At 41.8% G+C, this 24,195-nt stretch overlaps 1 protein-coding gene across 1 annotated transcript; it reads right to left on the reverse strand.

The window, feature by feature from the left end:
• Nucleotides 1-1,232: 1,232 nt before the first annotated feature.
• nhej1 (nonhomologous end-joining factor 1) lies at nucleotides 1,233-23,525 on the reverse strand. The gene is made up of 10 exons (XM_030075289.1): nucleotides 23,412-23,525; nucleotides 22,477-22,620; nucleotides 21,952-22,166; nucleotides 20,977-21,198; nucleotides 20,282-20,420; nucleotides 19,797-19,855; nucleotides 4,127-4,305; nucleotides 3,882-3,955; nucleotides 3,247-3,356; nucleotides 1,233-1,787 (listed from the first exon to the last, which is right to left on the reverse strand). The coding sequence occupies exons 3-10, from the start codon at nucleotides 22,138-22,140 to the stop codon at nucleotides 1,710-1,712; spliced, it is 1,050 nt and encodes a 349-aa protein (XP_029931149.1). The 5' UTR covers nucleotides 22,141-22,166; nucleotides 22,477-22,620; nucleotides 23,412-23,525; the 3' UTR covers nucleotides 1,233-1,709.
• Between the last annotated feature and the right edge of the window lie 670 nt (nucleotides 23,526-24,195).

Below are 24,195 nucleotides of genomic sequence, written 5' to 3' on the forward strand. Positions count from 1 at the left end.
CCAGAAATGTGAAGTTCATCGCCAAAAGCTGTCATACTCTTTAATGGTGGGCTCCTAAACTGGGGTCCGAGGACCACTAGGGATGCTTGAGAAGGTCCCCAGGGGGTCCATAGAGGGCTATTCAATTCACAAGATATTACTGCAGTGAGAAGATATTTAAAAATGACTAAAACAAAACAAAAAGATCAACAGGAGCCTTGTGAGATGAGGGGGGGCCTTTCAAAAAAAACTTTAGCAAATGGGAGTCTGAGGTTTGAAACGTATCTGTTTGGGGATCTTTGGCATGAGAAAGATGGGAACCCAAGCCCAACACGACGCACAAAGTACATTTTCAGCATGAGGCGTCTATTCAGAAACGCTGGCCACTCTATAAACGGCCACGCGCTTTCACAAAACCAGAAACACACTTCAAATCGTCGGGAGCCATACGGGCAAACAGTGACTTTTCAACTAAAACTTCAATAGCATTCCGGAGATGCTGCAACACCTTGAGTCAACATCTCACTCTCCTCTGAAAAAGGAGGCTGCTGCACTATCGACCTGTCAGCTCTGGCAAGTGTAATCAATGCTTATTATAATCTGTCTGTGCCTGGGGGGGATGCATCAAATATATCCTGTCATGAATGAAATCTCCTGTGGAAGATGCATGGAAACATTACAAAATACATATTTCAAGGAATGCTAAATAAGCTGAGTCACATTTTGTACTTTCAAAATGCAAAGAAAATGTAAAAGATCCAAATCTTTGCATGCAAACAGTAAACACCCATTTCTTCAGGGATTTGAAACGTGAACAATATTGGGATAAGGAAACCAAATTAAATTATCTAGTGTCTTCATGTAACAAAAATAATTTGATCCACAGTCAGTTTGTGGATAATTTCGTATTTAACAATTGATGTATCACAGCTTTCAAAATGTTAGACCCGCTTTCTGCAAAAACCTGCAGTTAGCTTTTATGAATAATGCAATGAAACTAATCAGATTTACATTTATTCTTCTTCAACTGACTGCTTATTGGGTGTTGCATCCAGATGGCTGCATCTTGGCTGACATTATTCATGTTTCATCAAGTCATAATTATACTGTACATATTGTGGCCAACGAATGTGCAATTAAACTTTTTAATAACCCAGACAATCCATTTTAATTTTTAAAATTTGTCCAATTACTTGCAATCTATCTCATTATTAGAACTACTGGAATAATATTCTAATAAGGTGTAGTTTCTGTTTTTTTCAGGCTTGTCAAATACAAAATTAAAAAAATACAAGTAGCTTACTCATGTAATTCCCAATGTATTTTTACATAATAAGATCCAAATACATACGTTTCTGCATGAAATGAGTGTTTTAGGAATTTTCAGTTCAGAGGTAAAAAAAATAATATCAATTGCACAAAGTCTAAGCCTAAGGTAGTCTAAGTCTAAGGCAGAGGGTTTGGTGTTTGAATCCTCACTCCACAAAATTGTTAAAATAGCAATAATTTATTTCATTTCATTTTTCAGATAAAAAACCTTCTCTATGAATTAATCAAAATCCTAATTAAAAACAGCTAGTGTCCTTGAAAGCAAAATCCTAAAAAGAGAGCATGGTTTGCAATACCAAGAGAAAGTCCCCCTCCACCTTCTTTTTTTTCTTCTTTAAACATGAAGCACTTAAAGGTAATTAATGTCTCATTTTTCCTCTATTGCTTCCTACTGCTGGAGCTCATCTGAACAGTCCAACTTTCTTCTTCTTTGGCTTGGACGCTGGTCGTTCTGCAGGATCAGCAGGGATGGGTCCAGACTGTGGAGGGCAGAGAGAGAGAGAGAGAGAAGCTTGTTTTACACTCGGTGAATACATCACATTATATATATTTAATACATGATGCACTTTTCCATTGTGTTTCGCTCACAGTTTGGTTCAGTGTGGGGACTTTAGTACTCAGTGTCCTCCAAGAAGTCACATTTATGGCACTAATTGCTCAACTGATTTATATATTTTTAGAAAATATGGTACATTAGAAGGTAAATAAGTTGTGTGGTCACTGTGGTAAAATGTGTCCATGCTAACTGATTTACACTCATCGTTTCTTCCATTTTCAGAAAATCTCTGTCCCTATGATGCTGGTATTGCTGCCTCTTGTCTTAACTGTCCGTGAGAATTAAGATAAATGAGGACGTATGGATCTGTCTATGTCTGTCCATTTAGCCTTCAGCTGGCTGTAACATATTCCTCCAGAACTGATGGGGGCAGTATACATTCGATGTAGGCTTGTTCAAGTGTGTGCCAAAGAGGAGACAAACGGAGACAAATGGAGCAGCAGCTCCGCCTCGGCTCGTCCAAAAGAAACACAGCGAGATTCGTGGAAGGAAGGATTTTGCGTTTAAGGCGGATGCTCATGGGATAATAATAAATTCATAAAACAAAATATGCAAATGGTGCCACTGAAGCTTCCCGTTAAATAGTTGTTTCTTTTTCTATTTATATAGAAGCCTACTTATTATTTCCATATTTTTTCATGTATCTGCTGGATACTGCAACTGAAATTCTGTGCAATCTAAAAAGCTACTATGTAAGCACAGTTGACTTAATTGTTTTAAATACTTGAAGGCTTAAATACTTATAAAATAATGTTTGACAGATATTAATAAAGGAGTGTATGTTGAAGAAAATGGGATTTTTTTTTTTTTACCATGGTATCAAGAATCATGGAAATTCACTAGTATTGGTATCAACTACTGAATTTCTGGTATCGTGACAACCCTACTGTCCATTCAGCCATCCATTATGAGTTGTATTTCCACTGACTGGATTATAACTAAACTTTAGTGAATCAAAGCTGCACTAATTAGTTTACGTCTTCTTTCCTTGTTCCTGATTGGCCCAAGGCCTGCCTGCATCACTCCTGGAGGACAACACATTTTCTTGTTGCTGCCCTCAAACTCAGCCTGTAATCAGTTTTACAGCTGGTGAGCTTGTTTGCACAGACTTACTGAAATTTAATTTCTTGCTTCCTTTTAAGAACTGAGTGACGCAACCGAAAGAAATTATGCAAGAAAGGGACATTGTGGGAATAAATAAAATGGGTCAAAGGGTCATTAATGTGGATGAGTAGACGTTGCAACAATGCTGATTACACAATCAAAAGGTTTCAGGCTGTTTTGGAAACTGTCAGAAGCATTTAGACCCACCGTAGATGAGGATGTGAATCTATGAGATTTGAAAAAATGTTAATGCTGTTAATCTGAACTTGCTGTTGTACCTGTATTTCTGTGGGACCGTCGGCCATCTTGGCTCCAGCTGTGTCCCCCTGGTCCTTCTGGCTCTGCTCTCTGTCGCCTTCCACTGATTCACTGCTCACCACCGCCTCATCTGAAGTAACAGGACATGATGCTCAAACACTGACAAAGGGGGTTAAGGTGTGCGTGCAATGGTGATCAGTGTTTTGTGATGATGCTTATGTTAAAAAAAAAACAAAAAAAAAAACATGCATGTTATCTATACCAACAAAGCTGATCCTTCCTTTTTAGTGCAGTTCAGCTCCATTATGACTCAAACTGCCTGCTTTTGCACTTCACCAACCTGCCACTGCATGGCCGATACAAAACTGTCAGATAATTCTAATGATAAATCTATAAATTATGCTGCTTGATAATGAAAAAGCTACTTTTCCAAGCGGCAAACTTTTATTTTTCAAAACAAATGCTGCTGCTGCCTTCACAAACATAATTCGGCATCTTGTTTTGCTGTGGCTGGCTGGATTCTTCATGCCCACATAAATGCTGTGTCACGTTTGAAGTCCCTGTTTTATGGCTGTCATATAACGCAGATTGCTCCGCATTAATTACAGATGACACAGCCAGCAGCAGCACTATCATCTCACTGCACATCACAAACTGTCTCCCATACTAAGCTCTTCTGTCCTTCCTGCTTCTTGATTTTTCACTCCCAGATTGGCAAAGGTTTCTGATCTTGTGAAGCACATTTTCATTGTTATATCAAATACAGAGTTGACATTTCTTTTTTTTTTTCTTTCAGTACTTTGGTAGAAAAACTGTTATGAGTAATTGCTGAACCCAACACTTTTGCTTGTAGTTTTGTAATTATGAAGCCTTTAGAGTTTGAGCGGTCCAGGAGCAGACCTGGAGACGGGGTGAGGTTGGGTTCCCTCGGTGGCAGGCAGATCTTCCTCTGAGGGGTTTTTCTCTGACAGTTTGCGTTTACGTGTGTTACTGTGGGTGACGATGGTGGTGTACAGCTCCTGCAGGTCGGCGTCGAACCCCAACCCCTCCTGCTGCCCAGAGCACAGCTGAGGTAGAGCCTGAGAGAGAAGACACAGGTATGGAGTTAGAAAGCTGAAGGGAAACATCAAGAAATATTTGGGTTAAAAAATGAGTCGTCCAAAATGGGAAACATGCAAAATGATTGATAACACAGAATTAAAAGAAACTATGGCAATGTGTTCAAAATAATACTACAATTATTTATCTTTACAGGCTGGATATCATTACCGAAATATGAATTTGAGGTTCTTTGATGGTTTTAATGCATAACATTCTACGTTGTTAATGTGAAATTCAAACATCTGTGCTATGAAAATCACTTGTGATACTCTTTACCATCTCACTGTGGGTATTCTGTGCTTTTACCAGGCCTTTTCTTCTCTTTCTCGTCTTTATTTGTATGAGATTTTAATCAAGATTGGTATAATCTCTGCTGATAGTTGCCAGGCAATTTTACAGACCGTACAGTAAACGTCAAACATCAGCGGCGCACTAATCTTCCATACTTTTCCAGACGAATGCAACGTTGCATTAAGGAAATTCAACTGACTGATTCAGCCTTTGCATGCAGAGTTACAGAGAGTTCTCTTATGTGAGGCAGCCGGCCCAATAAAGTAATAAAAAATTAAAATGGAATGATCAAGCACACACATTGAAGTTGTGGTTTCAAGTTCCCTCTTGCCTCGGGGTATGTTTGTTTTACGACCCTGGTATGGCAGTCACATGGCCGAGGTGTGCTGAAGGGCGTGACCGCGCCGCGATAAGCCTCTAATCAAAGCTGCATTATTGGCACAGCTGACCACAGGTAGACTGGCGAGCAGGAACAACGCGACAGGGGGCAGGAAGCGGGCGCCCGCGCACGCGCCTCCAGACGTGTGCGAGGACCCTCGACCACAAGCCTGACAGATAAGGGTGCGTGTAAACTCATGCGACATTATGCGAGCGCACGGCCGACACATAGAAAAACACTCGCTATTCACTAAATCCTTCTTTTTTTCCCAAATGGAGAGGACAAACTCTCCAAATTAGCTCCTCAAATATTGACCAGGAGAAATTGGTGGTCTCTCGCTCGCTGTCAGGGAGAGGGGCTCCTAAACACACTTTGGTCAGGTTTCGAGGTTTCGCATTGATTTATTTTTGTTATTTGTTTGTTTAAATATCGTAAAAATAAATGTATGCTCTGGTGAGCCTTAGTTCTCCTTTGGGCACAGAGAAACCAATGTGCTCCAGGGAGAGAAAGCCAGCAGAAAGCCGACGTTCTTCTCTCTCCTATTCACTTTTCCCCCTGCAGTGCCCCTCTCTGGCTGGCAACCACCTCACTTCACATTATATGATCTGAAATGTCCAGCTCGATTTGTTGGATCGGCTTCCCTGAATCACTAAAATGTCATATTGGACGCTTTTAAGCCCAAACACCTCCTCTGCAACTCATAGAGGGTGCAAATATGACACCCAGGATGTGACACAGAGGTTAAGGCAATGAGAAAGGAATGCTAATTGAGGAAGAGTGAAAAAAAAAAAATAACAAAAGGTACAAAGTGACTCCTGTGGGTCAATAACCTCTCGCTCATTTTTCATGCTTTGTAGCGCTCTGGAAAGTTCCTTTGGCCTCGCTTGATCACATCACGCCTCCCTGTTCTCATAACAGAGCAAAGTCCAGAGGAGGAGCGCTCACCTGGTGGCCACGCCCCCGAAACAGCCCTCCACCCTCCCACCTCCCCCGGTCCTGCAGGGCATCAACCCCTGGCATCACGCTCTGCCCGCAGCCTGACCAAGAAAGGAAGGCAGGGGGGATGGCGGGCAGAAGAGTTGGCACCGCTTGTTGATGCTGCCCTATTATTAGCTGGTAAACAGCTCTGCTTTTAGTCGGGTTGTTGTTGTTGTTTTTTTTTTTTTTTTTTCATTCTGGAGGGGCCATTTTTCAAGGGGTCTGGGGCGGCATGGCGTGGGGAAAGAGGAGCGATTGGTGCCACAGTGTCTCATGTTTACTTTCCCTCATCTTCCTTGCCCTCGTTTTTCTTCTTGACCGCAGCTTCCTGTCCCGAACACAAGACTCGGCTGAACCCTGAGCGCCGGGGTCGTGTCCTTGGGACAAACTGGGGGAGTTTTTAAAATACATTTGGTGTTACATGGCGGTCATTATTGTGTTTTGTTGTCTTTTTTTCTCTCTGATGTTCTTTTTGTTTAACTGTAAAGCCCACTGCATTGCATTGGACATGGCAAAATATACTACGTGCGCCATTTGGTTTGGTATTGTACAAAAATGCTCCTAATACCATTGAAAAAAAAAAAAAGAAACTTAATTTCACTATAATTAAATTCTCTAGAAACTGTCATGATGCATAAAAACATGAGTGATTATTTCAACATTCTTCAATCCACTTTGAAATCTATTTTTCAGTGTTCAAGTATGAGATCTAAACAAGTCACACAAAGCAAAACATCTTATATCATATTGGGGTCGCTATTGGGCAAAATCACTTCAAATGGGGGTCAGCAGTTTAATAAGAGTCAAATTGGGGGTCTTAAACTTGAAAAAGTTTGAAAAGCCCTGTTTTAAGTGATATGTTGAAAACAACTGAAACACGACTAATTTTTTGTGAAATGTTGCGTTTTTCAATTTAAAAGGGGGTCATGTCCTTCATATCATTCATATCCTTCATATTACACTCTAAAAAGGTAAACGTGTCCTAGTATATACTCCAATAACCACTGAATAATAACTAATAATAAGTGAATTCATGGCAGCTCATAAAGGCAGGACTTTCTGATCACATGAGCAACACACACACTTAACTGTTTCTCTCTCCACACACCTGGCAGGCGGCTGGCATAAGGCAAAACAAACAGAGGCAGGTGAGGCCTTAACGTATCGACCCGAGCGAGGGCTTCGCTTTACATTGAAACCATAAATCTGTCTCCACTTCTTCGTCCACCTCACCCAAATCCTCTCTGCTCTTCCTCTCTGGCCTGATGCCATCCAGCGTCTCATTTCACCTCCTCTCCCTTTTACCTCCTCCATCTCCGCTCACCATCACATTTCCCTTCAGGGTGATGAGAAAGAAGATGGCATTACTCTGAGCCTCACTGGGCCACTAACAAGGTTTACATGAAGTCTAATAATCCATAAATAATCAGAATAACAGCTCAATCTGAATAAAAATGCCTCATGTAACCACATTTAAAAGCAGAGCTACTTTGCACTGAAATTCTGTTTAGTACAAAAACAGGTGGTATAAACTCTTGGTAATCCATTAAAAAAGCCTACTAGAGGCTGATGTGCACGAAAATGCTTGAACCAGCTACTTTCTTTGGTTGCTGAACATGCTTGTGCAATAAAAAGTTAGTGATGTCATCGAGTTTGGGTGAAAATCGGAAGCTTGGCAGGTGCATAACAGAATGTGGTTTGGTCGGCAAGCGACACAACTCTCTTGTTGGAATTTGTGACTGACACAAACCCATCCTCTGGCAGCTGAGGGAAGACTCCTGTAGATTGTTGATTTAAAAGCACAACATTACATTTTCAGCTATATTTCTACTCTGGGAACAGTTATTCAAGAAGCCGTCCCGCCAGGCAAGTGTGAAGAACTGGAGCAGAGGGACAAATAAAAAGAGAGGGAGGCGTGAGAGGGACTTGCTGCTTGGTGCTTACAGACTCCTGCTGCTGCTGTGTTTCGTGTTGCTGCTTTGCCTTACAGTCTCATGCTGTCTTTGCGGGATGCCACACTTGCCCCGTCCAGGCCAGGGCTCGGCCCAGCGGAGCTGCCCAGCGGCCGGCAGCTGAAGGTTTGAGAGGGGGAGCGTGCGGCGGAGCAGCCAGGCCACAGAGCAACTAATTACAGGCCCCGGCCTGGGGACAACCCTGTGGAAACTGTGTGCAACTGACAGAGGAGGACAAGGAGGAGGGAGAGAGGACCGGGCAGAGGGAGGGATGAGGAAGATCTATGCGTTTCCCATGTTTTCCTCTGTCCCTGCTCCCCACAGAGGGGCCTCCAAGACGGTTATTAGAGCATTACATGGCTATCAGTTAGGGATGATTACTGAGGCGTTGAAGGCCCCTGAGCCCAGGACAGGACAGAGGCCTTGTCCACACAGGACAGGTGGATAGCACACACCCATGACACAAACTCCTGCTGCCAGAGAAATATAAAGAGAAATAAAATGCCACACACTAACATTTTATTTCTCGGGTGCTTTTTCAGACACTCAAAGACGCATAAAATGAATAACAAATTTCTAAAAGAGCAACAAAAAACACTAAAAAAGAGAGATAAATGGGAATATCAGCGCAGATCAAACATTAAAAGAGCACTGCGGTGCAAAGGAAAACAGCTTCAACAGCATTTCGTGTAGGTCAGGGGGGTCGTCACTGGGGTTTATGTTTCATCTCGAACAAAAATTTATACCCTTAACTGCTATTCAATGATATACAGCCGACTTCTGTACCAGTAATATTTCTGGTGTGACAGGTCACTGTTCTCAGTTTCACTGCTCAAACAGTTATTGTTCGCTGGCTTAAAAGTCGACTAGCGTTACAGACAGCTAACGGCTACGCTAGACCTTCCTGGCTGTGTGCATAACACACATCAGCACAGACCTAGGCTCGGTTTCTCAAAAACATCTTAAAGACTCACTGTGTAACCCAAGTGTGGTGCCCCATGCTGAAACACTGTCGCCCCCGTGCCTAGCTTTGTTTACATTTTGATTTACTCATTTCTCTCTGCTCACGTTTTGTGTTCTCGAATGGGACTGACTGAACAAATCAATACTGACAGTGACGTAAAACATGAGTCATCAGTGTATTCTGCCACTGTAAATCGTTCATGTCCATTGATGTGGATTGTCAACAATGAAATCTGAAAGAGCCTTTACTACCTTTGATGGTAGGTTAATGAACTAAAAGCTATTTTGTGCCACAATTTTCATACTTTTTTTAACACTTCAATTTATTTGTTTGAAGTAAAATATGTATACACTCAGTGGCCACTTTATTAGGTAGCCCTGTACAATCTAATGCCATCCAATCCAACTGTTCTGCCATAAAGTTTACTTTTATGATGCCTATAACGCTCAGGTTGTATTTTTGTCACAGTAATAGAGGTGTTCATTCAATTCTATGTTTGGCATTGAGCTCATAGTTAGTGCTGCTGTTGGACTGGACTGCATTTTATTGAGGTGTTTCCACTATTCTGTCCCACTCGTGTATATGAATACGGAGGACAAAAAATTGGAAACACCTCTCAATGTAATGTAGTCCAGTACAAGACCTCTGCAAACTACAACCTCAGTAATAAACATAGAATTAAATGTACACATTCTCCACAATGTCAACACAAACTGAACATTATAAACTTTGTTAAAAGGTAGGATTTATGGCAGAGCTGTTGCATTGAACTGCATTAGACTGTACAGGTGAAGCTGATGAAGTGGACACTGGGTGTATATTCAGTGGCTGGCCAATATGAAATAGCTGGTCCACAATATTCAATAGCTGAAGATATCGAAAATTCTTGTCAGCAACTATTAAAACAGACGACATGACACAATCCACATAAAATACAGCGTAATACTGTATGTGCATCAGGACAGAGTGGTTTTGTCTCATAATATTAATGCAAATAGGTTTTATTTGTTTATAGACGGTTTTGAAATACTGAAGTGGTTATCAGAGAAATAATTTTGCATTTTCAGATACCAAGATAAGGCATGGGCTATTAGAAAAAAATAGGTTTTATAAAAAATATTGTATCATGTTTGAGTTTCAAATTCTCTCTTCTCTTATATATTAATGCAAATATGGTGAATGTACATTTGATTAGGTAGGAGACACCCATTTTGTTCTTAAGGCTGATAAAAGGGTGAATTTTGTGTACAAATCTGGTCAAGCACAGCTTCAATGCCAGCGTGTGCACCCACAGCAGCTGGTAGACAAAGCCGTGGTGGTGAAGGGGCCTCACTGCCGGCGGGCCACGCTGACTGGGCCAGTGTTGTTTACCGTTTGGGTCGACTGTGTCCCGGCCCCACCCACTTACCACCCAGGCCCTGAATTCCTCAGGTATGTGAGATAAAGAGGCTCTCGCTCCTGTTTATGAGAGCGGCTGTCAATGATTTACTGAGAAGAAGAGAGGGAAGGACAAGGAGGGAGAAGAGAGAAGAGAAGGGGAACAGAGGGAGAGAAAATAAAGAAGAAGAGCTTGTGGATGCCTTCATCCCACCACCTTTTACAGCTACTTCTCTCCAATCTGCGCCTTTTTCCCTGTTCCTCCTACCTGCTCTTTGTCTCTATCTCTCCAGCTCTCTTAGTTTCTAGGCTGAAACTGTCTGATACTTAATCGACACCTGTTCATAAATTCTATTTGTGCTCGTCTCCTTCCACTAACAAGTAAATAAAGAGATCAGGGTTCAATACGGGACAGCTTCCCTGGTCAAGAATCAGCATTTTCATCAAGGATACTTCAGCAGATTTGTTGCTTATCAACATGAAGGGGTTTGAACTGGTGTTTTTTGGTCAACAGACCATCAAACTATCCATCCAGATAGTCGCTGTGTGGTTTGGAGACATTTCTGGTCACCACAATACAGTGGGCGCTCAATGGGCACTCACTTATGGACCTCAAACCATCAAACATTTACTTGTGAAAAACAGCAACTGTTCTTTCAAAAAACAATCAGACAGATACCCAACATAACCCAAAAGAGGGGAAGAGTTTCACTGCAGACTATTTCCTCCTGAAGAGCACCATCAACATGTATCTGTCTGCCTCTAATTAATACTAATTAGAGGCAGATAGATTTATTTATTTATTTATTTGGATCCCCATTAGCTGTCGCCCTAGGCAGGTAATTTTGAAACAGAAATGTTTCTGATGAAAGTGATCAGTGAGTATAGGAGTCTGCCTTTAACCATTAACCAGTTTAATTGCTTGTGCATAGAACTGATGCTTGTCCTGTAGTCGCACTGGAGAACTGTGCGGACAGCTCTATTTTGTATTCGTTGTAGTTTGTCTAATATATATCCAGTGGCACTCAACCAAACTGCTGGGCAATAGTCTAGATATATTAATATTAGTGCTTGAATAGCTCTGTTCATAATGTTGGGAGCTAGAAAGTTAGCATGTCTTCTCATAAAAGATATACCTCTTCCCATCTTTGCAGTCATATTGCTGATGTGTTTCTTCCATGATAATTTATTGTCTACTGTCACGCCCAGAAGTTTGGTCTCATGTACTTGATTTATAATGATGTCATTAATTTTAATATTTAACGCAGGATTGTTATCAATAACATGATTTGACCCAAGAATCATGCAGTTAGTTTTTGATATGTTGAGTACTAACTTATTTGTCTTCATCCATTCAGCTACAGCTTGTAGTTCTTTATTTAAGATACTTTCCAATTCCTTACAAGTTGTTGCTGATGTGTATATAGTGGAATCATCAGCGTACATTGCAATATTAGCTTTGTCTAAGACGTACGGTCATCATTTGTAAAGATAGTGAACAATAAAGGACCTAGACAACTGCCTTGGGGCACTCCACATGTAGTAGTCTGAGAAAAGCTGCCATTAAAAAACACAGTCTGTGTTCTGTTGGTTAGATAGCTATAAAACCAGGTAAGCGCTGATTGCTCAAAGCCGTAACAGGAAAGTTTCTTCAGTAATAGATCATGATCAATGATATCAAAGGCAGCAGAGAAGTCTAGGAATACAGCACCAATCATATTTTTCTTTTTAATCCCTCTGAGCCAATTATCAGACATATGTGTCAGCGCGGTGGCAGTGGAGTGGCTCTTTCTGTATGCATGTTGAAAATCACAGATTAAGCCATTAGTGGATAAATAATTGCTCATTTGTTCATATACAATAGTTTCTGTCAATTTACCTAACACAGGTAGTATACTTACAGGGCGACTATTTGAACTCAAAAAAGGCAATTTTTTGTTCTTTGGTAGTGTGATTATTTTAGCCTGTTTCCACGCCTGTGGACATGTACAACATGTAAAGCTTAGATTGATGATATGAGCTAATGTAGGAGCAATATCATCAGCAGCCAATTTGAGGAGCCTGCTGTCAAGGCCATCAACACCCAGTGGTTTGTCCTTGCAGATTTTCAGGAGATCCTTTACCTTCTTTATGTTTACTTTTTCCAATTTGAATCTAACATATTTTCTTTTCATAATTTCATTTCTTATCAATAGGTGAGATATATCATCACTTAGATTAGGCATATTTTCTTTTAGTTTATCTAGTTTACTAATGAAATAATCATTCAGGTAATTTGTCATCCAACATTTCACAGCTGTGTCTAGATATTCATTATTAGCCCCAGGTGGTCTGTAACAGCAGCCTAAGAGTATAGGCTTCTGGTGAGGTAGATGAACTTGCAACCAAAGTATTTCAATATTAGATTGCATCATATCAGTTCTTACTGGCAGGTGATTCATAATATAAAAAGCCACTCCCCCACCATATCTATTTCTATCATTTCTGAAAATATTGTAGTCTTTAATATTCAGTTCAGTATCCTCAAAGGTTGAGTTCAGGTGAGTTTCTGAGATGGCAAGTATATGCAATTTGTGTTCAGATAATAGAGACGTAACTTCATTAATTTTGTTTCTGAGACTGTTTATGTTGTATGTGCAATTCTTACTCCTTTTTTGGTAATTTGTGATGTGATGTAATTGTGTCAGTCATGAAAATATGTTTGAGCTATCCAGTGGTGAGAGTCTGGAATATGAGTATGCCTTCAGAGTTATTCATGGCTTACATTGGAGTGCTGGAGCGAGGGTGGATGATCAGCCTGTCATACAGTTTTCTTGAGTTCAGCGCAAATTAGTGGAACAGACTGCACTAGGGGTAAGACCACGATCACACTGCAATTATGAAAGCATCAGCGGCAACGCTTTCAATGTGCTTTCAATGTATCGCTCAATCTAGCTATTAGACAATAAGCAGCTTGTCAATTTTACCTTCAGCTGCCACTCTAGACGTTCAGGTGCTGCTGAATGTTGGCCTCTTACGTTGATCAGCCAAACCGCTCCAAAGCCAGGAGAAAAAAAGTGGGAATTTTACCACGGCCTCCACTGCTTACCAGTCTGATTTTACCCCATAGGGAACCTTATATCAGGATGTTTTGGTTTGTGTCAAATATTAAATGCTTAAGAGCTGTGTTTAAACGCCTGTGAAAGACAACTGAATGCCTTCTGCAACACACTTTCATGTTTAATTACAGAATATTATTTTATTTTTTGTTAATTTTCAAGGTTTTTACTATTTTGTGGTAGTTTCTGTTTTTTTTACTGCTTTTTTGTCATTCTATATGTAATGTTATACAGACTTTACAGTGATTTATGAGAGATAACAGATTTTGTCTCTTAACGATAAAGTTTGTTAATAGACACTATTTTGTGTCTCTATTAATTTTCAATGGCACTTCTCAATTTTAAAACCAGTTGTGGGACTAAAAGTGAAAATAAAGTAAGTTGCTATGTACAGAAAGTAATGATGTAATCACACTACTTTTAAGGAGGAGTAATAAATAACATCTTACATGTTGAGAGCAACTCTCTCAACACTGATCTGAAGTTTGTTTTCCATTCTTAAAGTCACGTTTGACTGGTAAAATAGTCAAAGTGTGTATTTTGGACTCCATGAGCCACTGTGGTCAGTGGATGAAAAAATTAAGTTTCCTGCCCTGCTCCTAACTTAGAGCCTATGTTTGAACCCAGCAGATATTAGGATTTGACCAGCAGGCTGTTACAGAGGCAGCCGTGCCAGAGCAGCGCTGTTTCAAGTGGAAATTTAAAGTATTAAAAGTCATAGCGACGATTTGAGCAAACAAGCATTACACTGCTGTTGCTGGAGGAAAACTGCACATCTCATAACAACAAGCTCCAAGAGAGGAAGAAAATTATTGATGCCCATTTTTGGAAACAGCACAGCGGGTGTTTAACAGGTTTCAGGAGCCCAAGACGAAATCACAAAACTCATACAGCACTTTACAAAACTTTCAATTCAAGTAGGAGAAGCAAGGAGTGTGGAGTAAGAGTTGAAATGTTGTGGCAACATTATACTGCAAAAATCTTCATGTTAACAAGACATTTAGTCTCATATTCAGTGTTTAAATCTTATTTTTCTTCAATGAAGGTTAAAACAAATCTGCCAGTGGGATGACATAATCCCACTTGTTTCCAATGCTGATCAACTTGTTTCCAGAATTTTCTTGAATCAAGTGTCATTTCTTGATCCCAGTGGGCTGATCTGCTTTATTCTGCCTTGTTTGATCCTTTTTGTGCATAAAATTCCTGAAAAACTGCATTGGAAACAAGACTTTTGACCTTGTTTGAAGAAAAACAAGAAAAAGAGACTGAATGTCTTGTTAAGGTGGAGATTTCTGTGGTGTATGTGGATCCTAGGCAATTTAAGCAAGGTGTTTTGGTCAAAAGCGCCCACTAATTGTCGTATGCCATTACGCTGAGTTGTTGCCGTGGAGACGTCAAGCCGCTGTCACGCGAAACAGGATGCGGGCGACGTTCCCAGCGGTGACAATTCAATTTAAGGTTGACAACTGCAGAGCTGCTGCAGACCGTCACAGCGTTAGTCTGCACTCAGCACCGAAACCCCAAGGCATGCGTCACCACAGCACAGCGCGCACACACACACACACACAGACAAACACACAGACAAACACACACACACACATGTACGTCTCTCTTTCTCTCATACATATAAACACAAAGATAAAAAGCACCCTCAGTGACACACACACGCTCTGCTCTCAAAACCAAAAGCATGCGTCACTGCTTGTGCTGTGTGGACAGGCAGACACTCCCCTTGCCAGGTCACAGACTCTCACTCTCACACACACACACACACACACACACACACACACACACACACACACACACACACTCCAAATTTAGGACTCGAGGGAAGTTGATGTGATCTTGAAAGGCTCCTACCATTTTTTTCATACTACAGCTCCATGACCAGCTTTAGCCTATTCCCAAGTTATATTCAAGGGTGTGTGTGTGTGTGTGTGTGTGGTATGTGTGCGAGTGAGTGAGTGAGTGAGTGAGTGTGTGTGTATATCAGTGGGAAGAGCAGGCTAATTCCGCTCATGTAAATGTTGACCTGAGCTGGGTGGGGTGTTTGTGTGGTGGCCAAAGGGGATGGGGAGGTGTGTGCATGTGCATGTGCGTGTGTGTGTGTGGAGGGGGGGGGGGGCTCCCATGGAAAGCCAGAGTAGAAAATAAAAGCGCTTCTCCTGTCATCATCTCTCTCTCGCTGTCCCTCTTCCCTCCATTTTTTTTTTTTTTTAATGCAGCTTCTTTCATCCCCTTGGTGTGGGAAGTGCGAGCCACAAATACAGAGGCATACATCCACACACAAACACACACACACACACACACACACACACACATATATGGAAATGAGACAGGGGGTGATGGGAGGAAGATTCTGGAGATATAAAAACATAAATAGCCAGGACAAAAAAACACCAAAACTGAAGTTCTGTGTTATTTGTCTCCAACAGGAGACACATTCAGTCTCTTTTACTTGTGACCTCTGACCTTTAGTCTCACTAATGATCTATTCATGATAGGTGATCTAGCCTCTCAAGCTTTTTTGTTGTTTAAATTTCTGCCACCACACAAAAGATCTTCTTCTCCAGTTGAAACTAAAATGCAAACTCTTAACAACTCTGAAATATATATTTTATTCTTCAACAAACTATTACAAAATAAAGTGCAATAGAAGGATCTCGTTGTGGGACGACCACGGCAACATCCAGAAACATCTTTTCAGGGCATGTTTTGTGACTGGGGCCAACCTTCATCTTTTTTCTCTTTTGGACCTCATAAAAAGGACTTGTTTGTGAGGAAAAAATGAAAAAAATGAAGTAAGGAATTAAAAAAAAACAACCATTTCCAGTCACTGGCTGATAAATCAGTGCATGTCTAATACCAAACATTTTCTGATTCCAGCTTCACTGGAAGATGACTAAGATGACGAAGACTGTCTCGCTCTTCTCTGTTCATCTTCAAAAAATTAATGCTTCAGGTTTTTTTTGGCTGCTGGTCAGAGTGACGAAGACATCACTTTGGATTTGGCTAACTTTCCCATGAGACTTTGTCATTATTTTTCACATTATATACACTGAATGATGAAGCAGAATTAAGTGTTTGTTGCAATAATCGACACAAGCGGAGGATGAGAAACAGGTGCTATTGTAGGACACAAGGAATGAGCTTGTGTGGACGAGCAGGACTGCAGTGGGCGAATGGAGAAAAACAGGACCACCGCCCTCGCCTCCCCTCCTTGGCCCGCTTTCTCTCTTTCATTTTACGAGGGAAAATCATCCTCCGAAAATACTCTTCAGCAGGTTTTTTCTGCTTTGATGGTGAAGTGTGTCATCTGAACGCAGATAAAAGGAATCTGTCTGCCGCCGATGAGCGAGAGTTACCGTCAAGGCGGGCTGGTCGCTGTTTGAGGAGGTGAAGGGGCCATTATCTGGACGGCCGAGCTGCCGGTGACGCACAGCTTCCCAGGTTAGGGGTTTGGGGTTTTGGGCTGAGGTGGGATGTTATAAAGGTTGCAGAGCGGATGAGACATTCTGTCAGCTCGGCTCACACTCCAGCTCAAAGTGGTCGGAAAGCTCACCTTTCCCCCCCCCACACACACACACGTGACTCAGATCTGATGTTTTCTAGTCAGGAAGATGAGCAAAAAAAGGTCCGTGAGTTGCATTTTTGTTCAATTCTGATGCTGAAATGGAAATGTGTGACAATAATTAATCCCAAGACGTGTGACCTAGGCCAAGTCCACATTAATCTGGAGAAATCTGAGAACATCCCCTCCATTTTGCCCTGTCATTCACAATAAAACAGCATTTTTATCAGTTTTTCAAAAATTTCACACTCTCCCAAGTGGATAAATTTGAAAATGCTGCTACTGTGTCTAACAAAGTCAACGCCATTCATAAACCACAGAACTGATAACTGGCTGCGTAAAGCAAGCGTTTCACTGGGGACTACTTTCCCTGGTGCAGGGACCATTTCACTCCACCCAATTTCAAGTCACCAAAACAGAACAGTGCTGCTGCTTTTAGGAAAACTAATGTGGATGACTTTATTACGGTGATGGAATACTGGTGTGAAGAGAGTTTGAAGTCTCTGAAAGTTCATTTTCATATCATAGTGGCATAAACGGAAACCAATGGCTGGAGAAAGGGAGGGAAAAATTATATCCGAGTTCTAAAATACGACTGCTTGCTTTGGGGAGAGATTAGCAGAAACGTGGCGTTATCCATTTTAGACATATTACAAATTAGGAAATGAGCAAGAAGGCCTGAATTAACAGAGACAGACACAGACAGTATGGACACAGACAAGTCAACAGATGAGTGCGCGTGCATGCACACACACACACACACACACACACACACACACACACACACACGCAGGCCTGCAGAGGCCCTCTCCTTATAGATAAATACAACACACACACGCCAAACCCCTCCACCCTTTCTTTCTCTCTGTCTCACACATTTCTCATCTCTTCCCCGTCGCTTCATCCTGTGTGTGATTCTCCCTTTGGCGTATCCCAGCGACATTTTTCCCAGACACTTTTTATTTCAGTTTGGACTTTAGTCCAAAGGCGGCCTTGTCGCAGCCTGGTGGAATTTGCCACGAGGAGGAGATGGGAGCTGGGGGTGGAGGGGTGGGGGGGAGAGAAAATGCTGCACTTTGATCCGGTAGGGAAAAAAAAAAAGGTTTTCTCGTCCTGGGCCATATTTCCCGGTTCTGTGGGATCTGACCAGTGACTGTCCGGTTCAGGGATGAAATCAGCGGCACCAAAAAAAGCCGGAAAACAGCCAGTTTGGTCTCCCATTAGCAGACGTCCCGCTGCGGCTCAGATGTAAACTTCCATGACTTTTCCACAACTTTCCACAACTGAGCCGGGGAGCTTCCATGCCCTAAAAATGTTTTCCCTGGTTTGTTCATGTTGTTTTTCTGAAGAGGCGAACAGTCTGGTTTCCGCTCCGTTTGGGCTGAAAACCACCGGCTAATGCAACGAACATGGCAAACAAATTGGAAAACACATCCTGCTATATTCCTCTAAAGTAAGCCATTTCTAAAATTCCCTGATACTCCCTGACAACATGCCACATTTATCAAAAGACAGTGCAGAAATTCCATCAGCAGTGGCAGCTCTGGAATACGCATGGACTCACTTTTTTTTTTTTTTTTTTTTACATTTGAGGCTAAAATGCAAAACAAGCACACAGGTAGTGAGTTCAGTTGACTTTGAAATTACACATGGCTGTGAAAGATCACAGTGGCAGCTGCAGAACTAGACTGACCCTGTGACCTTCCAGTTAACTGGCTGCTCTCTGATATACAACTGCATGTCTGGAGTTTAGTTTTTACAATTAAGCACTAATTACAGTTCATCAGTTACACAAAATTGGAGTAAAACATTCAATTTCAATGTGTTTCCGCTGTCAATTATTTTGAAAGGACTTTTACAAACAGATTCATCTGAATTCCTCATTATGGCTTCTTGTATTTAGCTTTTGTTTTTATACTGTACATAATATCAAAAGTTTTGCCCATACAATTGTTCCCTTTCAAACTGAGGCCAGGAGCTGTGTTTTCATTCATCTATTTCTATCCTTTCGTCTCTTCCTTATCTGATATTTTGTTGTAGTTTTTGGCAACAAAGGTTCATTTTTGTTGAGTTTTTGTCTCATCTTAACCCTGGGCAAAGTGTCACTGACAAATATTTAAAGAAATAGTTTTAGTCAACAAAATTAACATTGTATTAAACTATCCTGCTGTATCTTGCAAATAATAATAATAATAATAATAATAATAATAATAATAATGACGATGATAATAAACCCCTAACACTATGGTAAAAACTAATTTACTAAATAAACTGAAATTAAAATTAAAAGTTGAGAGGGCAGACTATTCCACAGATGGCTTTGCAATACCCAGTCAGTCAGTCAATCACACACACACACACACACACACACACACACACACACAGTGCGAGACGGGGGTTGACACAGTCAGGGTTGAGAAATTCCACACTCGGATACAGTAAACGGAGACATACAAATGCGCACAGACACATACACATGCACACACACACACACACACACACACACACACACACACACACACACAGAAAAGACAAAATAAAAACTGGTTTGAGCGCTGACGGGTGAGCGTGCTGCGTAGTGACTTGAAAGCTGGTCCTGCTCAGCTCTTATTTCAGAGACGGTGGTAGAAAAAGAGAGTGAGCCATTCCAGCGGGCAGAGCGTTTTATCATGTGGTTCCCGCCACACTCGCCACAGCCATTTAACATTCGGGGACAAAGTGGTGAGAATGGTCAAAACAGGCCCAAACAACAGGCTGGCCGGGTCGCGTGACAGCCAGGGGCAAACAGAGAGAGAGAGAGAGAGAGTGAGTGTGTGTGTGTGTGTGTGTGTGTGTGTGTGTGTGCGGCTGACCCCTCACCTTTCCAATGAAGTCCTCTCTGTGGGTTCGCTCCTCGAAAACTTCCGTCTGCAGGCGCTCTTGGGTTAAAACACACACATTTGAGTAACTGCACTATGTGAGACGGGCATTTATCACTACACCCAAACCTTTACAGGAACCTGATCTAAACTCTAATCTAAACCCTAAACCGAGGTCATAATCCTGAAATAACCTCTTGTAAAAGTGCAGAACAACAGAAGGTCCTTGATTTTAAAGGGATGGTAAACCCAGCTAAAACAGGGATTTTATTATTTACTATTATACTTGAACTCAATGGTCATCGTCCACCAAGATGTGAGACTTCCTAAAAGTCCAATCCAGCAGGGCTCACTGGGATTTAGTTACTCTTTAGTTCCCCCCTGTAGCCCCCCTCCCAGAATGGAAATATAGTGTTTTTTAGTTCATGCTTTCATTCACTCTTTCTGTGTGTGTGTGTGTGTGTGTGTGTGTGTGTGTGTGTGTACCTCTGCTCAGCGTGGCTCCGTTCTCCCGATAGTCCTGAATCTCTGCGTCCTTCCTGAGCAGGAAGCCTCCCAGCTGCCCCACCTGACGCTGCAGCAGCCGGCTCATCAGCAGCAGGGGGCGCACCAGCTGACTGCACACCTACAACACACATACACACACACAAAAGACTTAAAATTGCTGTGTAGCTTTAACTTCAAAGGTAGGTCCACCTCCTCAGCTGCACTGCAGACCTTATAGTTCCCCATGAATCTTCAATAGAAACAAACAAAAAACCATGGAACCAGAACCAAAACTGACCAATTCTAAGACGTGCGCCCCTTACTTACTGTTGCTAGGTTGGACAAATTTTATGTGGTCAGCCATGGACAAAGTGAAATTTGGTGATTTTTAACTTTTTATTTCTTTTTTTCTTGTAATTTTTTCACATTTTTTTTTTTGTTTTTGGTAAGACTGAAGTCATGTTTTCCCCATGTTTTTGCAAGAAATCAAGTGAATTCGCTCAGGTTTCAGAGGGGTAAGGAGACTGTCAGGAAACACAAATGTCACAGGCACTACCCTCCAACAACAGGTGCTGTTAAACTGTTAGAGCACAGTGCTGCACCTCTACCTGCTCAATCTGGAAAAAAAAAAAAAAAAAAAAAAAAAACTGTCACGTAAATCCCTAAACCCCAGGTGTGTGTCATGTGGCTCGTACTGTTTGGACGGGCGTGGGGCTGCAGTGGAACTCCCAGTAGAAGGGCAGGCCTGCCAGCTCGCTCTTCAGCCTCATGCTGATGTTTCCGTCCTCCTGGCGCATCAGGGAGATCTTGGCCTCGTCGCCCGGCTGTGCGTCACCTCCAGACAGACAGGGCCGAGCCACCTCGCACAGGTGGGAGAAGAAAGCCTTGACCGGGGCTCGCAGACGCCTGTTCAGCTCCTGGACAGACATATAGCATTTATAAAGCACACTGAGAGCAAACAGGTTCATCCAAAAGTATGTTATAGGGAATAAATGGTGTGAACACAGACTGGACCTGGACTCTACTACTTGCCATACTATGATCTTCCTATTATCTATTTGTTATAGTTCTACCGCTGTTGTTTCTTAGTCTCCCTATTTTATTCTGTGGATGTGTGTAAAGTACTTTGTAAGTATATTTTGAAAGAAATAGAGTTGTATACCATTGTTACTGCTGTTGTTGTTATTTTGTTTTGTTTTTTTTTAATCCCTTGTCTTACTAGTAGGACAAGGTGGGCCACATTTCTTGTGCTCCTTTGCTGTGTAAAGCAGTGAAAAATAAACAGTGAATACTGTCAGGTCATGGATAGAGTGAGAATTAATTCTCACAGGAGCAATTGTCAACATTTGGTAAAAGGTATGGTTTAGGCTGTTTTGAGGATGACATTTGGAGTCTTGATTGCCCTTGAAGGATTAGATTTGAGAACTGCAGCCAAGCAAACAAGACAAAACCAATCAACCAACCAATCAACCTTCAAAACCAACCAAATCAATCAGTGTGATGGAAAATGACAGGAAAACACAGTGTAGATTGAAAATGGTTGGGGTTTACTCTTTGTGAACAGAGAAATGACATGTAAAGATGGCGGGTGAAGTAAAAAACCTAGCAGCCACAATCCAGATTTACCAGCATCTGGCCTGCGGTTGATGTTAATTTCCCTCACTGCATACCTGAGCTCTGCTCTGGATGGCGGCCGCGTCCATCCTCTCCTCCCAGACACACTGCATGTCTGTCAGCAGGATGTGGTAGGCCGTGTCCCCAAACCAGGTCTTGGCAAGGAGCTGGCAGCCGCTGATGCACAGAGGAAGCCAGGGTCGCTCCAACAGGACGTGAGCAGCAGGGGCTTCGCTGCTCTGCATTGTGGCGGAGAACCCAAACAGCCACGCTTGATGGACAGGAGAGATCTCGAGGTTGGTTAGATAGTCTTGGATGAATACTCACTTTCAAGAATCTAGCCTACAGGCCCGTAGATTTATTTTTCTAAAGGAGCAAGCTTTGAACTATGACTCAGGATTGTGTGTGTGATAAAGCTTTGAGATCCAAATAGCTACCAACTGCACCTCCAATATGGGTCAAAACAGGGGTGAGCTCTCAAAAGTATGCATGTTTTGAGACTGTGCACGGATGCCAGTGAACACCCACGCCCGAAATAGGGGTGTAATTTTATTTTATCATACGTGTTTATTATCACTCACCTCCAAGGAATGTGCCCCCGAGCCTGGACCCAGATCTGTTAAAGCAGACGCCGTCCCGGCCGCATAATCACCAGGCTGCTGGAAGGTGACCGCAGTGGCAGCTCCTGTGGGCTACCGGCTCCCCTCTGGTGATGTGTAATGGGTCTGTTTTCGGGAAAAAAAAAAACGAGGTATTTCTCGTCATTTGCCATTTGAAACACAAGGCACGCTTCGGAGGTTGACTCATGCTCATTTGGAAATCGCAAAACTACCAAATAAGTCACTTTATGACTACAATATACAGCCAGCCAAACCCGAACAAAGAATGCCAGCGGTTAGAAAGCTGTCTCGCGTATACGAGAGGAAGGTAATACCAATCGCCGTTCAAAACATCGCAGTTTTGCGTTTCCGTGCTGCTAGACATCGGTGCATAGCTGGCACACCATAACTTAAGATGTTTTACGAAGTGAACCGAGCCACCCTTCAATTCGGCATACATCCAATATGCCAAGCAAGACTCATTTCCGCATACTGCCATGTTTTTGCGTTTGACCGTCTGTCATTCCCGCAAGCATCTTGCTGCGAAAATACACCACGGCGAGCGGAAGCGCACACTATCAACAACCACAAAAAGTAGGATTTTATTGATATGCAGTACTACTCAACAGCTCGTTTTTATGCCGAATTGTCGAAAATACTTACCAGAGTTGTTTTTAACTTTTGTTCTTTATGTATATGAGTTCATTTTAATAGTATACACAGAGGGGGGGAAACGGATAAGACAAGAAAGGTAAGTATCGGGACAATACTAGCTAATAAGAGTAGCACAAAATAACTTATTTTTCTACGGGTGTGGACTTTTTCTGAAGTCAGCATTATACTGCAGCATCTAACAACAAACATGGAGACAGATAATACTACTATAAACATGTATACAAGTAGAAATATAAGTGTACCAGCGTTTGCAACAGAGGGAACTTTCCCCTCATCGGTCCATGTTGTTACCAAGATTAGGTTCCAACACCGACGTAAAACAGCCGTGTATTTCAAAGGTTCCGCTTGGATGATGATATGAAACAACAGCAACGACAACAACAACAACAACAACAACAACAACAACAACAACAACAACAATAATAATAATAATAGAGCACATTTCCACTGTCACTTACAAAAAAGCAACGAGAAAGCGTAAAATATGTTATTAGAAAATGTAACAGTAAAATAAAAGTAGCCTATACATTACCAAGTAGCCTAACAACAAAACAACAAAACTATTTACAAAGACCAAAACAAATGGGCCGGTGGTGGTGGTGGTGACCAAAATCATGACAATGCAAAATGAAACCTTTGTAATTTTCTTTATTTTTCTTTCTTTCTTTCTTTTTTATTATTATTTTTTTTTAATTTGCCGAACAGCCTGTAAAAGCTTGGTTTCTTATTTGCAGATTTGGTTTTGTATTGTAATATTATGAATGCAGAATTTGCCTAGTAAAATTATGCACTTGATGCCAGCTTTGAGCATGGGCAAGCAGACCTCGGATCAGCCTAGTGAGAGCACCTGTGCCGGAGCTTGGGTACAGCCTGAACATGCAGGTCAGAGTTTGAGCCGACAGGTGGCGGTATGACCAAGAGAACCGGAGGAGGCAGAAAACCGCTTGACCACAGTGGCAGCACAACATAGGCAGCTCTAAATTATAGCCCCGCAATTCATTCAAATGTATGTTTTAGCATCTTTAC

This window comes from Myripristis murdjan, chromosome 2 (assembly GCF_902150065.1).
Source record: "Myripristis murdjan chromosome 2, fMyrMur1.1, whole genome shotgun sequence".
Classification (NCBI taxonomy): Eukaryota; Metazoa; Chordata; class Actinopteri; order Holocentriformes; family Holocentridae; genus Myripristis; species Myripristis murdjan.